Source organism: Cetorhinus maximus, chromosome 16 (genome assembly GCF_964194155.1).
Source record: "Cetorhinus maximus chromosome 16, sCetMax3.hap1.1, whole genome shotgun sequence".
In the NCBI taxonomy this organism is placed as follows: Eukaryota; Metazoa; Chordata; class Chondrichthyes; order Lamniformes; family Cetorhinidae; genus Cetorhinus; species Cetorhinus maximus.
The window spans coordinates 93,255,744-93,269,644 of record NC_135894.1 but is presented as its reverse complement, the minus strand read 5'-3'; the positions used below and the strand labels follow the sequence as shown (position 1 = coordinate 93,269,644).

Genomic DNA, 13,901 nt, shown 5'->3' with positions numbered 1-13,901 from the left:
CCCAACATACTTACCAGTTGGGAAGGCAGGGTGGGGTCAACGATCTGGAGGAGGAATCCTGGATAACATCCCCTACCTATTTCTACTCCTAACAGGACAGAGCTAACTATAGAATATTGGTAAGGGTGCTAAGATCAACTAACAGCAGAGGCCAGGAATTCAACGTGACATTCTGGCATGGGCAGCTCAGGATTGGGTAACATTTTGTACGGTAACACAGAAAATTTGAGGTGTAGCATTTTACATGAATGTGAACTTTTAATTATAGCAAAGATCTGGAGTGACAGCAGATAAGATGGGAATCTCCTGCATAGCGATGAGGGACAAGGGGGACAAACACTAACTGCGACAAACCATTACATCAGTAGCAACAATCAGATCAAGAACCTTGTAGTCAAGTAAAAGAAGCGCGTACAGGAATAGGTAGTTATGATTGACTTTATTTTCCAGAAAGAGGGTGGCATGATGGATCAAATGGATTCTTCTGTGCTGTAAAGCTACAAAGGGTGAAATAATTGATCAACTGCACTAGGCAAGCAATAGCATTATTGAACCTGACATTAAATAACAAGAGATGGCAGAGCAGGTTAGAGCCAGGTAACAGAATGACAACAGTGATAACAGTACTCTGCAAAAAAGAATAACACCGTTCAACTTTAGAAAGGTTATTTTGCTTCCTTCCTTCTCAAGTATAACAGTCCTGTTAGAAAAAAAATGGATCATGTATAGAACTGATACATATCAGTAGGAAAGAGAAACAAGAAGAAAAGAATTACAGGCAACAACGCAAGTTAAGCAGGTAGTGTGAAAAAAAAATTGTCCCTATAGTATAAGAACAAACTTGCATTTATGTAGCGTCTTTCACAATCTTGAAGCTTCAAAGCACTTTACAGTTAATGAAGTGCTTTTTGAAGAGCAGGAACAGGTGGCATGGTAGAAGAACATGCATATAAAAACAAAGTAAAGGAGGTTAAGAAGCTGCTCGGGAAAAAAAGAGAGCATGAAATTAGCATAGCAGGGGAATATTAAAATAAATATTATGCATTTTTATTTCTTCACAACAATCGAGTAAAAGAAAGAAATGGTGGGATCAATAAAAAATTCCAATGATGACATTTCAAATGATCAAGGGATAGAAAATATACTAATTTATTTTTTTCTTCTGGGTTGTGACATCAGTATAGAAGTTGAACTTCCAGCACAGGAGCAGGGGACAAGCAGAGGAAGCACTAAATCAAACAGAAATTTTGGATAAGCTGAGGGGGGGATGGTTAAAGACAGAGAAGGTCAAGGCTTGGTGGACTTCATACAAAAGGATTTTGTTGCCGCCGGCAAAATAAGTCATGCCCTGGTTGCTACATCTTTAGGAAATCATTAAGAATTTTCAGGCCTGACAAAGGGCACCTGAGTGAGATACCAGAGAAAAGCCAATACCCAAGGAACCACGTCTCTGCAGGAGTTGGCATCTTCAGGACAGGAGGGGAAAAGGTGGGTTTGAGATTCCCTCTCCTCCCCATAGCAAAAATATTCTGACCCTTTGTATTATGATTATTGCAGTCGATATTATTTATTCTCTAGTCTATACCTAAAGGCTTCAGCTTTAACCAAAGTTACAGTCAATTTCAAACATGTCTAGAGAATCATTTAGTCTCAGAATGTATTGAGTAATTACTGCAAATGTGTGAGGGTTATACTAAATCCTGTTTCCTGCCTTGTTTCTATTTCTGCTCTTGCTTTATTCAACTCAAAAAAAAATGTCTACCTAGCCTCAGGGAGGCTGGCAGTGTACTATACAACATTCATGGCAGAAATGAATATCCTACAATCCCTCACTTGGGAATTCAAACAAAAGGGCTTGGCATTTATATAGCACCTCATCACATCACCTCAGGGCTTCACATGACAGTGGATAAATCATTTTAAGTGTGGCGACTTTTGGCATGGGCACCAACATGGCAGCTATTTCACACAGCAATAACAGACTGAGGTTCTTCTCTCCTGAAAAGCAAAGAACTTAGGGGGGGTAACCTTATAGACATCTTAAATGAAGGGGTTTGGCAGGGTAAACGTAGAAAAAAGTTCTCTCTTGTAGAAGAGTCCAAAGCTAGGGGGCATAAATATAAAATAGTTACTAATAAATCCACAAGAATTTCAGGGGAACTTTCTTTACCCAGAGAATGGTTAGAATGTGGAACTCGCGACCACAAAGGGCAGTTGAGGCGAATAGCAGAAATGAATTTAAGTGGAAGCTAAATAAGTAGACGAGGATACGGCGAGAGAGATAGATAGGGAAGTTATCGTAGGAGGCAGCTTATGTGGAACATAAACACTATTATAGACTTGTATCTGTAATTCCACTGTCAGAAATGAGATGGGCAACTCGTTAATATGTCAGTGATGGTGCTGGCTGATAGAGGAATATTGCCCAGGGCAGGAGTTCTTGTTCAAATTGTAGTGACATCTTTAACAATGGAGTGTAACACAGGTTTACCAGAATAATACCTGAATTCCAAGGATTAAACTACAAGGAGAGACTACCCAACCTAGGGTTGTTGTTCCTTAACCTTCTAACTTTCAGGAGCGATTTGATCGAAGTTTTCAAGATACTAAGGGAAACAGATAGGGTAGACTGGAAGTAATTCAGCTCGTTGGGGAGTTTAGAACGAAGGAGTATTGTCTAAAAATTAGAGCCCATCCTTTTACAAGTGAAATTAGGAAACACTTCTATACACAATAGGTTGTAGAAATTTGTAACACTTGTCTGCAAATGGCAATTGATGCTAGATCAATTGTTAATTATAAATGAGATTGAGATTTTTGTTAACAAAAGGTATTAAGTAATATGGAACAAAGGCAGGCATATGGAGTTAGTTCACCAGCATAATCTCACTGAATGGTGGAACAGGCTCGAGGGACTAAATGACCTACTCCTGTTTCTATCTTAACATCCACCTGATTCAACAGAACAGGTGGATAGGATGTCAGTTTAATGTCTCACTACCTCTTGACAATGTGGTAGTGCTCTCTGCATGCTACACTAGTGAGTCAACCCAGATCATTTGCTGAAGTGGAGCTTAAACCCACTGAGCCAAGCTGACAAGTCGCACTGTTAGTTAACCTGGGGGCAGAAACTGTCCCTATAAATGCTGTGACCATTCAGTTAGTGGTCACAGGATATAGAACCCCGCATCTTCCTCGGGATTAATGGGTAGAAAACATTTTTTTTTTTAAAACTTTGGCTTAGCCAAAACACCAGCAAAGAAATTAATTTTTCAAAAATACCTAAAAGTTACAAATAGATGGAAATATGAGGAAAATCAAGTCCCAACCTCTTACTGGCAGGTTATCTCTCTCTCAGATTAACACAGAACTACTTGAGGTTGCCTTTGTGCCTTAAAAGGCAAGGTCTGACCTGGCTATGATGCCACCCTAAGTTGAGCAGCAGTTAACACTCACACCCAGATTTTCTACCTTCAAGCAGACAGAGTTCATGCCAGGAGGTTTCACACTCATGGCGTGTGGTTTTTCAGGGCTGGGTACCCAAGAACTACCAGCCCCGTGGAAATGTAACCCAAAGGATCAGTGTCTTCAAGGAAGTAGAGAAAACCTAATGCAGGCCTAACATTTTTTGTCCTAATCCCTGCATAGCGTAACACATGAGGCCATTCAGCCTATCATGCATAAATCTGCTAATCAGTTAGTCCCAGTTCCCTATTCTTTCCCTGTAACTCTGCAAATTTCTCCTTTTCAAATATATATATCCACTTTCCTTTTTAAAATTACTATGGAATCTGCTTCCACTTCCCTTTACACAGTGCATTCCAGATTACAACTTGCTGCATACATCCCTCTTTAACACAAGAAGCTCAATAAGGGTAATATCATATTTTGCTGTGTACATAATTAGCCCATTTACTTAAAATTACAATTCTTATTTTTCAAAGCAAGTTGGTTGATGTCCCCTGCTCTGTCTCTTTGTGCAATCTGTTCACGATGCTCTTGCTTCCACTGTCTCTGTATGAACTTTGTCATCTGTAATCTGCAGAACACAGAAAAAAATAAGGAAATACAAAGCTTTTCCCAATAGCACATCAAATAGCACCATCATTGGATACAAGACAAACCAATGTCTAATAATCAATTGTGTTACACTAAAATAAATACACAATTATCAGAATTAAACTGAACTTATTCAACTCACCAGTTTTTGGGATCGCTGCCTTAACCTTTCCCACACAGCAAAGAGAGTCTATGGAAAGGGATGTGAATAAAGAGTGGATAGTTACATTATAAGGAGCTGAAGAGGAGAAATAATCACCAATTACGTGGACATCCTCAAAGGATTAAACTACAATTTGAACCCTTCATTATTATGTAACAATGAGCCATAGGGTCTTCAGAAGAAAAAGGAGATAAAGAACTGCTATCTTTTAAATACCCTCAGGATGAACTGAAGCAAGCTTGTCCGACTCTCAGCACGCAGGCCAGGTTGTGGCCCCCAAGGCCCCTGGACTTGGCCTGCCAAATTTGTTGGATATTTAACTGACTTATGTGAAAAATGCTGTAAAGCTGTTCATCCAATCCAGGCTGGTTTCTCTTTGCATTTGCTGCTGATAGGCTCACTAGCTTCTTTTGTTAATGACTTTAAATCTGTGTCCTCTCATTCTCAATCCTTTCACAAGTGGGAACAGTTTCTCCCCATCAACTCTGTCCAGACCCCTCGTGATTTTGAATACTTCTTTCAAATCTCCTCTCAGCCTTCTCTACTCCAAGGGAAACAGTCCTAACTTCTCGATTTAATCTTCATAACTAAAGTTCCTCATCCCTGGAACCATTCTCGTAAATCTTTTCTACACTCTCTCCAATGCCTTCATATCCTTTCTAAAATGTGGTGCCCAGAACCAATACTCTAGCTGAGACCGAACTAGTGTCTTATACAAGTTCAACATAACCTCCTTGCTCTTGTACTCTATGAAACCTAAGATAGTGTATGCTTTAGTAACCGATCTCTCAACCTGCCCTGCAATTTTCTTCCTTTCAAGTATTGATACAATTCCCTTTTGAAAGTTATTATGAAATCATTAGGTTGTTATATTATGTACCTTGGCGAAAAAGCCATTAAGTCCATCCATGCTTGCGTATATGAGGCTTTTAAAAAAAATTTTGTTTGCAATCAGTTTATTTTTTTTCACATTGGCCGGGCAGTCAGAATGCAACATCTGCAATGAAGGGTTAAATCAGCAAAGAACTAATCCCTGCAGCTTTACCAATAACACTAGAGGGCTATTTATTAACGATGAACCAACTGCAGTTTGAAATCCAGTTTACTATCAACATAGCTATTCACCTTCCAATGCAGAGAAGCCACCTGTTCCTTGCCCTCTGCCACTGTCGCTCTAAAAGCTGTCCGTGTGCAGACCAGGAGACTGACCCTTCTCTACTTGTTCTCCAATAGAGAAAGGGTCTAATCTCTGCTCTTGTCTCCGGAGTCAGCATGTAGCTAATACTGCGATGCTTCAGTCACTGACACTTCACCATTCTACAGTTAAATTGTTACTGATTTTACCTCCTTCCTTAGCTATTGGTAGCACCCTGATCGCTGTCCTGGTAAAGATCAGGTAAATCAGCAGAGACCAGTTATTGAAGCTGGACATAGACGCGGAACTACCACACAAAACCAAGCAAAGCATCAGGACACAGGTCATATTACTAATCATAACAAGGCTAAATAAGAGCCATCACTACGAATGATTCAAACACCTTGTCCACATTTGTGTCAGCTTACCTTCAGCTGAAGGGGCAGAGACACTCCCTGGAATCTCCGTACCAGTCCAGACTGGGTAGTGTTCAGGTTGTGGGCAGCAGTAATCTCATACTGCGAGCAGACACTGGTCCTGGAAATGTGTGGTCCATCGCTGACATCTACAAAATCACCACACCTACAGAGACAGGCAGAGATTGAGAGGCTTACACTTATACTGTGAACATTCAAATGCAAGGGAAAGAACAGTTGACAAGGTTCACGCCATTCAAAATACATTGCCAGTGTTATTACCAGGCTTATTTAGTGCACTCCTACCGATAACCTATAAGCAAAAGCTCTTTTAAGCCAAAGCTATTATTGGGTCCTTAACAAGTTACATCAAATCAGTTACACATTTTCACACTAGTCTGATTAATTTAAATCCTTGCACAAGTTACACAATCTTTAACCGTTCTGCCAGTGGTTTTTCAGATCAAAATGTGAAAATGAGATGAAAATTTCACACCCACCATTAGACCTTACTGAAACCCTAACGATCACATTGCACTGCGTCATCCAATTCAACGGTTGGCTGTCCCCATAACAACAACCTACAGATCAGTTTAACACGGGAGTTACTGTAGTCCTAAATTAAATGTTAAACAACTGTGAGATACCAGAATAATGAACTACGTAGCTCAGGAGTCCCAGGGAAAGGGAAATCAGATATGTCAGGAGTGATGGAATACTCACCACATGTCTGGATTGCCTACAGCTACAAAAATACTCAACAAGCCAAACATCGTCTAGGACAAAGGAGTCCTCTTGACTTTCAGCCCATCCACCAGCTTAAACATCCACTCTCTCTTGTCATTGGCAATAGCATGACTGCAGCGTGTAGCATCCAGAGGATGCGCTGCAGTATCTTCAATAGCATCTTCCACCTTCACTACATGAATGTAGTAGTTGAAGACAGTGTCTTTACCATCATCTTCTTAGGGGCACAAGTGATGGATAATAATTGCTGCCCTTTGCACAACACCCATGTCACAAGAGTAATGTTTTCTAAATGAAGTATTTTCTTAATACATATATAAATATAGGAAAATTCACAAGCTGAAGCATGTCAGTGCAGGAGAATGGAGCCATTCTCAATAATTGAAGCAATCAGCAGCACTAAACTCTCGCAGCTCACATTAGGTGCAGAGGAAAGGGGGTATTTGGGAGGTGTCTGAGTTGCAGTGGCCTGTGGAAACTGGATGCTCTTCAAAGTTCAGGAGGACATGCTACAAATTAACTCCTCATGCTCACTAATGCTGCAGAAGATTGTTCTTCCCACTCCTCATGTATTCCACAGTTGTGATGAAACAGATTGATCACTGTACTGAGGTAGATGGTATCACAGAGTAAAGCAATTCTCACCTGTACAGCTTCACAAGTTTATTGGGATGGAGGGAAGCCTGCTCCTCAATCGCAGCTAACTTGTGCCTGTAAAGAAGTTCAGGCATGTTACGCATTCTGCACACAGATTGTCGATGCACATACAAATTGTCAAATACACACATTCACACCCATAAAACCACATCAGGACACAGAAGTTAAGCATACCTACATATTCATTGTCTCTGTGTGCACACAGACACAATCACTGAATATATTCACATGCCAATACCTATCATCGAGTGCAAACACAAACACGCACAACTATTCTTCAACTCAAATGAAAACCATCAAAGACAAGAATATACTAACATACCTATGCAATGCACTTCAGAGTAGTCATCTCAGCTTCCCAATCACCATTTAAATTCTCTCAAATCAACCACTTAAACAGCAGAAGGTCATACGTCCCAGGTGGCAGATAGAGCACTCTCGGAACTCGAACACCAGGCATTGCCTGAGTGCCTGCCCCAAGATGCAAGAACACCAATTTGGATTTTCATTCCCCAAACGAAATTGAGAATTCCCCAAGGAGCACACATCCCAGATGTACCAACCCACTAACAGCCTTCTTGGAAGGAGGAGGATTGAGCCAGGCTTGTTTACAGAACAGCAGTTGCGCAGGTGGGTCCTGGAGCTCAGTCAGGGCTGTTGAGTAAAACCTGAACACATTCAGACAGGGTGAAGGAACACAGAGGTGAAGCCATCAGCCCAGACCAATGACAGGCTAAATGCTTCCCCACAATAAAATGTAACAAGTGTAACAATCAAGTGCAAAAGTAGAGTATCTGTGGAATAATAAGGTGTGTGTCTGAGCAGTTGGTCAGACACTTGGCCAGCCCATAGATCACTCCACCTTCCTTCCCACCCAATTAAATAATTTAGAACACTAATATTTCTGTTTTCATTGTGAATTTATGTACCCTGACACTTGGCGGAATAAATTACTCCATCTCAAAGAAAGTACCAGATTTGATTCTCAGGTCATTCGAGCTATTTACACCAGAACAATAGTAGGGCAGGGAAGTGAAAAATAAAAATCAGCCAGGGTTTCCGCTCCTGATTAGTAACTTCTGATGGAAAGTGAGTGAGTGGGTATGTGCATCCTTGTACACATAGCTTGGGGGTGGGGGTCGCAGGTGGTGGTGAATCTGGTTTCTCTATATATAACTGCATGGCTGAATAACACTGACAATCCCTATCCAAAATTCACATGCCTAGACTGGTCATTGGGGTGAGGTACCGGAACACTGTCAGAGCCTGTGGAAACGTATTCCAGCAACAGCCTCCGGGGTAGGAGAGAAAATAAGGGGTGCCAGGGCAGAGGGAGGGGGAAAAAAGGGCGAGTGCTAAACAGCAATGTCAGGAGTACATGATATGCAGTGTGCGACTGTCTTATAGGCAAAACAGCAGCTGTCCGAGTCAGTCAGAGCTGTTTAGAAGTGACCGCTCAGATACCCTCATGCTTACTTGTTTTCCTCAAATATTTCCACCGCAACCTTTGGTGCCACCTCCAACGATTCAAAGGGAAAGTCTTTATGAATAAGCCGGTGAGCCTCCTTAGTGAGGGAATGCAGATTCTCCTGGGTTATACAAGGCAGAAACACAAGGTTGAGAGAACACGGCTTACACACGTAAATAAATCCTACCCTAAACACGTGGAGACTGGCAGATCTGCTTTCAAAGACATAATGCTGTGCTAACCAAGATACAAGGAAATACAAGAACCAGGGAAGTTTACAGCATAAACTTGTCATGTGGTGCCCACACCACATGGACTGCAGAGGTTCAAGAAGGCAGCTCACCACTACCTTCTCAAGGGCAACTAGGAATGGGCAATAAATGCTGGTCCAGCCAGCGAAACCCACATCCCGTGAATGAATAAAAAAAAAACAAGTGAGCGACCATGCAGACCAACGTTTCTGTATACATTTTTCCTGTGGAAGATGCAAGTCTCTATAGAGAGCAAACCACTGCCATCAAATACGAAGTAAAAAACATAGAAACACAGAAAATAGGAGGAGTAAGACATTTGGCCCGTCAATCCTGCTCGCCATTCAATATGATCATGGCTGATCCTCTATCTCAACACCATACTGCCACTTTCACCCCATACCCCTTGATGCCTTTAAATTCCAGAAATCTATTTCCTTCTTAAATATATTCAGTGATTTGGCTTCCACAGCCTTCTGTGGTAGAGAATCCACAGGTCCACCACCCTCTGAGTGAAGGGGTTTCTTCTCATCTCAGTCCTAAATGGCCTACCCTGTATCCCAAGACTGTGAACCCTTGTTCAAGGCCCCTCACAGCCTGGGGAAACATCATCCCTGTATCCAGTCTGTCCAGCTTTGTCAGAATTTTATAAGTTTCAGTGAGCTTCCTTCTCATTCTCCTAAACTCCAATGAATACAGGCCTAGTCAGCCCAATCTCTCCTCATACGACAATCCTGCCATCCCAGGAAGGTGAACCTTCGCTGCACTCCATCTGTGGCAAGTATTTCCTTTCTTAGTTAAGGAGACCAAAACTGCACACAAAACTCCAGGTGTCCTGTACAGCTGCAGTAAGATATCCTTGCTCCTGTACTCAAGTCCTCTCGCAATGAAGGCCAACATACCATTTGCCTTCTTAACTGCTTGCCCCGCCTGCATGCTTGCTTGCTTGCTTTCGGTGACTGGTATACAAGGACACCCAGGTTCCTTTGGGAAATGTTGATATACATTCTATCGCCATTTAAATAATACTCTTGCCATTCTGTTTTTCCTACCGAATAACTTCACACTTATCCACGTTATACTGCATCTGCCATGTATTTGCCCACTCATTCAACCTGTCTAAAATCGCCTTGAAGCCTCTTAACACCCTCCTCACCGCTCACCTTCCCACCAAGTTTCGTGTCGTCAGCAAACTTGGAAACTTTACAAAAAATACTGGCACTCCTAAAAATAAAAATTGTTAAGTTCCCCACAGGCGCTGAACCACATTAACCAGAAGGTCTCAGCTCCAACTGCTGGCCTGTCTTCCATTCAGCTGCTTTTAACCAAGAAAACAGTTGGATTGGGTTTAGGGTGACACTCTTCACTGTTAAGAGTTTGTGAGACTCATACTTTAAACCCTCACACTCAGCACCAAGCGCTATGGAAGTGAGCATTAGCTAGTTAGGATCTTCAGAAAAGGAAGAGAGTGAAAAATGTTAGAAAATTTTTAATTTTCAAAATTGAATACAGAACCCATCTGAAGGGAGACTCAGTGATGGACCAGAATGCTAGCCTCTGCAATTTCAGTTATAATCCAAGACAGACTGAAAAATCCCTTTCTCTGTTTGTTGTAAAGGTCTGAAAAATGTTGAGTTTGGGGTAATTCTGAACTAATAATTATTCCTCCCCTTCTTTAGATTCTGGTCCCACCCCAAATCATCCACCATTTCTCATCTTCAAAATCAGAGAATCGGGAAATTACTGGCACCTGCATTCAATCTAAGTAGCCACCTGGAAGTGTACGAGAGCAGTTGGAGCAATATTCGCAATTACATTCGCTGGATTCCAAAAGTAATTGATCGGATGAAAAACTTTGAGATATTTCAAGAAAGCGATATCAATGTAAGTGTATCTTTTGTGATTCATCCCCCTTATACTCTCACTGCCCATTCAAACAGAAATTAAAAGTGGGGACACAATAGGAGTGGGCCATTCAACTCACTGGACCTGTTCAATTAGATCACGGCTGATGCATACTTCGACCTTATTTACCCACTTTAACTCCATGCCCCTTGATATCCTTACCGAACCAAAATCTCAGTCTTGTAAACTCCAATTGTCCCAACATCCACAACCTTTTGGAGGAAAAGGGTTCTAGATTTCTAATGCCAAGGTCGTTGTGTTAGCACTATGTCCAGTTTTACACTCGCTCCAATATCCTAGCATACAGACACGAGTAGCATAGAAGCATAGAATTTTACAGCACAAAAAGGGGACCATTTAGCCTGTTGTGTCTGTGCTGGCTCTCCAAAAGAACTTTCTAATTTAGTCCCACACCCCAACTTTCTGCCCATAAGTCTGCAAGTTAGTTCCCTTCAGATTAGTTCCCTGCAAATGAATGTCCAACTGCTTTTGGAAAGTTTTGATGGAATGTTTCTCCCACCCCTTCAGGTAAGTGTGTTCCAGATAACAACAGCATGCTGTGTGAAATTTCCCTCTTGTTCTTTTTCCACAAGCTGTCCCTCACACCCGTTGTATGAACATTGCTCCACCCAAGAATGAAAACACAAATCAAGCAGGAAGGCAAATACTCCAGGTAAAGCTACTCGTAAACCCCTTGGGATAAAGCAGCTGCCTTGGATCTTGACTCCTTACCAGTTTCTCTAAACACGAACAGGGCTTTCCATCATTTTATAAGAGTTCTGCACTGTGGCTTTAGCCGAGATCATCATAAAGTTTGCAGTTTACTGTGAGCGGAGTCTCCACTCTGCCTCCAGGCAACGAATATCAAGTACTGCAGTGATAGAGGCTTTTTCCTATTCTCACAGCGGTGTCACAAGACTCAGGGCAGTCTGTGAGTAAGTGTGGTGAGGGTGACACCATGTGGATAGAACATTAAACAGCACCTGCAGAAACACAGGCTTCTCATTAACAAGGGAAAGAATCAAGATGTTTTTACACCATTTGCTAAGACCATGCCTGGTAAGGGAAAGCAACCTCCATACTCTGCTGCCATTCTCCACTATACATTGAGTGTTATGCCTTCTTATCCTTAAGCAGTCCCTCAGGAGCGAGGATTACTTGCCTCCTACCTCCTACCCAAAATCCACAAACAGGACTGTCCCGGCAGACCGATCGTGTCAGCCTGTTCCTGCCCCAAGAAACTCATTTCTTGCTATCTTGACTCCATTCTCTCCCACCTTGTCCAGTCTCTTCCCACCTACATCCGCGATTCCTCTCACACCCTACATCATATCAACAATTTCCAGTTCCCTGGCCCCAACTGCCTCCTCTTCACCATGGATGTCCAATCCCTCTACACCTCCATCCCCCACCGGGATGGTCTGAGGACTCTCTGCTTCTTCCTCGAACAGAGGCCTGAACAATCCCCATCCACCACTACTCTCCTCCGTCTGGCTGAACTTGTTCTCTCACTGAACAATTTCTCCTTAAACTCATCTCACTTCCTCCAGATAAAAGGTGTGGCTATGGGTACCCGCATGGGCCCCAGTTATGCCTGTCCCTTTATAGGGTATGTGGAACATTCCTTGTTCCAGTCCTACTCAGGCCCCTTCCCACAACTCTTTCTCCGGTACATCGATGATTACTTCGGTGCTGCTTCATGCTCTCATCTGGATCTGGAAAAATTTATTAATTTTGCTTCCAATTTCCACCCCTCCATCATTTTCATGTGGTCCATCATTGACACTTCCCTTCCTTGACCTCTCTGTCTCAATTTCTGGTGATAGACTGTCCACCAATATTCATTACAAGCCTACCGACTCCCACAGATATCTCGACTACAGCTCCTCACAACCCACTTCCTGTAAGGACTCCATCCCATTCTCTCAGTTCCTTCGCCTCCGTCACATCTGTTCTGATGATGCCACTTTCAAAAACAGTTCCTCTGACATGTCTTCCTTCTTCCTTAACTGGGGTTTTCCACCCACGGTGGTTGACAGGGCCCTCAACCATGTCCAGCCCATCTCCCGCACATCCGCCCTCACACCTTCCTCTCCCTCCCAGAACCATGATGCCACCACCAAACACATCTTCCCTTCACCCCCCCAGCGGCTTTCCGCAGAGATCGTTCCTTCCGGGACACCCTGGTCCACTCTTCCATCACCCCCTACACCTCAACCCCCTCCCACGGCACCTTTCCATGCAACCGCAGAAGGTGTAACACCTGCCCCTTTACTTAACCCCTCCTCACTGTCCAAGGGCCCAAACAGTCCTTTCAAGTGAAGCAGTACTTCACTTGCACTTCCCTCAATTTAGTCTACTGCATTCGTTGCTCCCAATGCGGTGTCCTCTACATTGGAGACACCAAACGCATACTGGGTGACCGCTTTGCAGAACACCTTCGGTCTGCCCGCAAGCATGACCCAGACCTCCCTGTCACTTGCCATTTCAACACTCCACCCTGCTCTCATGCCCACATGTCCATCCTTGGCCTGCTGCAATGTTCCAGTGAAGCTCAACGCAAACTGGAGGAACAGCACCTCATCTTCCGAGTAGGCACTTTACAGCCTTCCGGACTTAATATTGAGTTCAACAATTTCAGATCACGAACTCTCCCCTCCATCCCCACCCCCTTTCCGATATCCCTTTTTCCAATAATTTTAAAAAATTTTTACAAACATATTTTTCTTTTCCCTCCTATTTTTAAATTTATTTCGATCTATTGTTTCATCTCCACCTTTTAGCCCATTTCAATCCCTTCCCCCCACCCCACCCCCACTAGGGCTATCTGTACCTTGCTCGTCCTGCTTTCTACCCTTGATGCCCCCAATAGCACATTCTTTAGATAATATCACCACCGTCAACACCCCTTTGTCCTTTTGTCTATGACATCTTTGGCAGTCTCTTCTTGGCCTCCACCTATCACTGGCCCCCTATCGAGTTCTACCTGTCTCACCCACCCACCTCTACCAGCTTATAGTTCATCTCATTTCTATATGTCTTAGTTCTGATGAAGGGTCATACGGACTCGAAACGTCAACTGTATCCCTCTCCGCAGATG

The 13,901-nt window shown here is 42.9% G+C and overlaps 1 protein-coding gene across 1 annotated transcript in view; it reads right to left on the bottom strand.

The window, feature by feature from the left end:
* Positions 1-3,229: 3,229 nt before the first annotated feature.
* The window catches only part of mrpl39 (mitochondrial ribosomal protein L39), a 29,524-nt gene continuing 18,852 nt past the window's right edge, over positions 3,230-13,901 (bottom strand). Inside the window, exons 6-10 of the mRNA XM_078560349.1 lie at positions 8,654-8,766; positions 7,166-7,231; positions 5,786-5,939; positions 4,202-4,249; positions 3,230-4,039 (exon numbers count right to left, since the gene is read on the bottom strand). Of these exons, the coding sequence (XP_078416475.1) occupies positions 3,989-4,039; positions 4,202-4,249; positions 5,786-5,939; positions 7,166-7,231; positions 8,654-8,766 (432 nt within the window). The 3' untranslated portion in view covers positions 3,230-3,988. The remainder of the gene's footprint in view (positions 4,040-4,201; positions 4,250-5,785; positions 5,940-7,165; positions 7,232-8,653; positions 8,767-13,901) is intronic.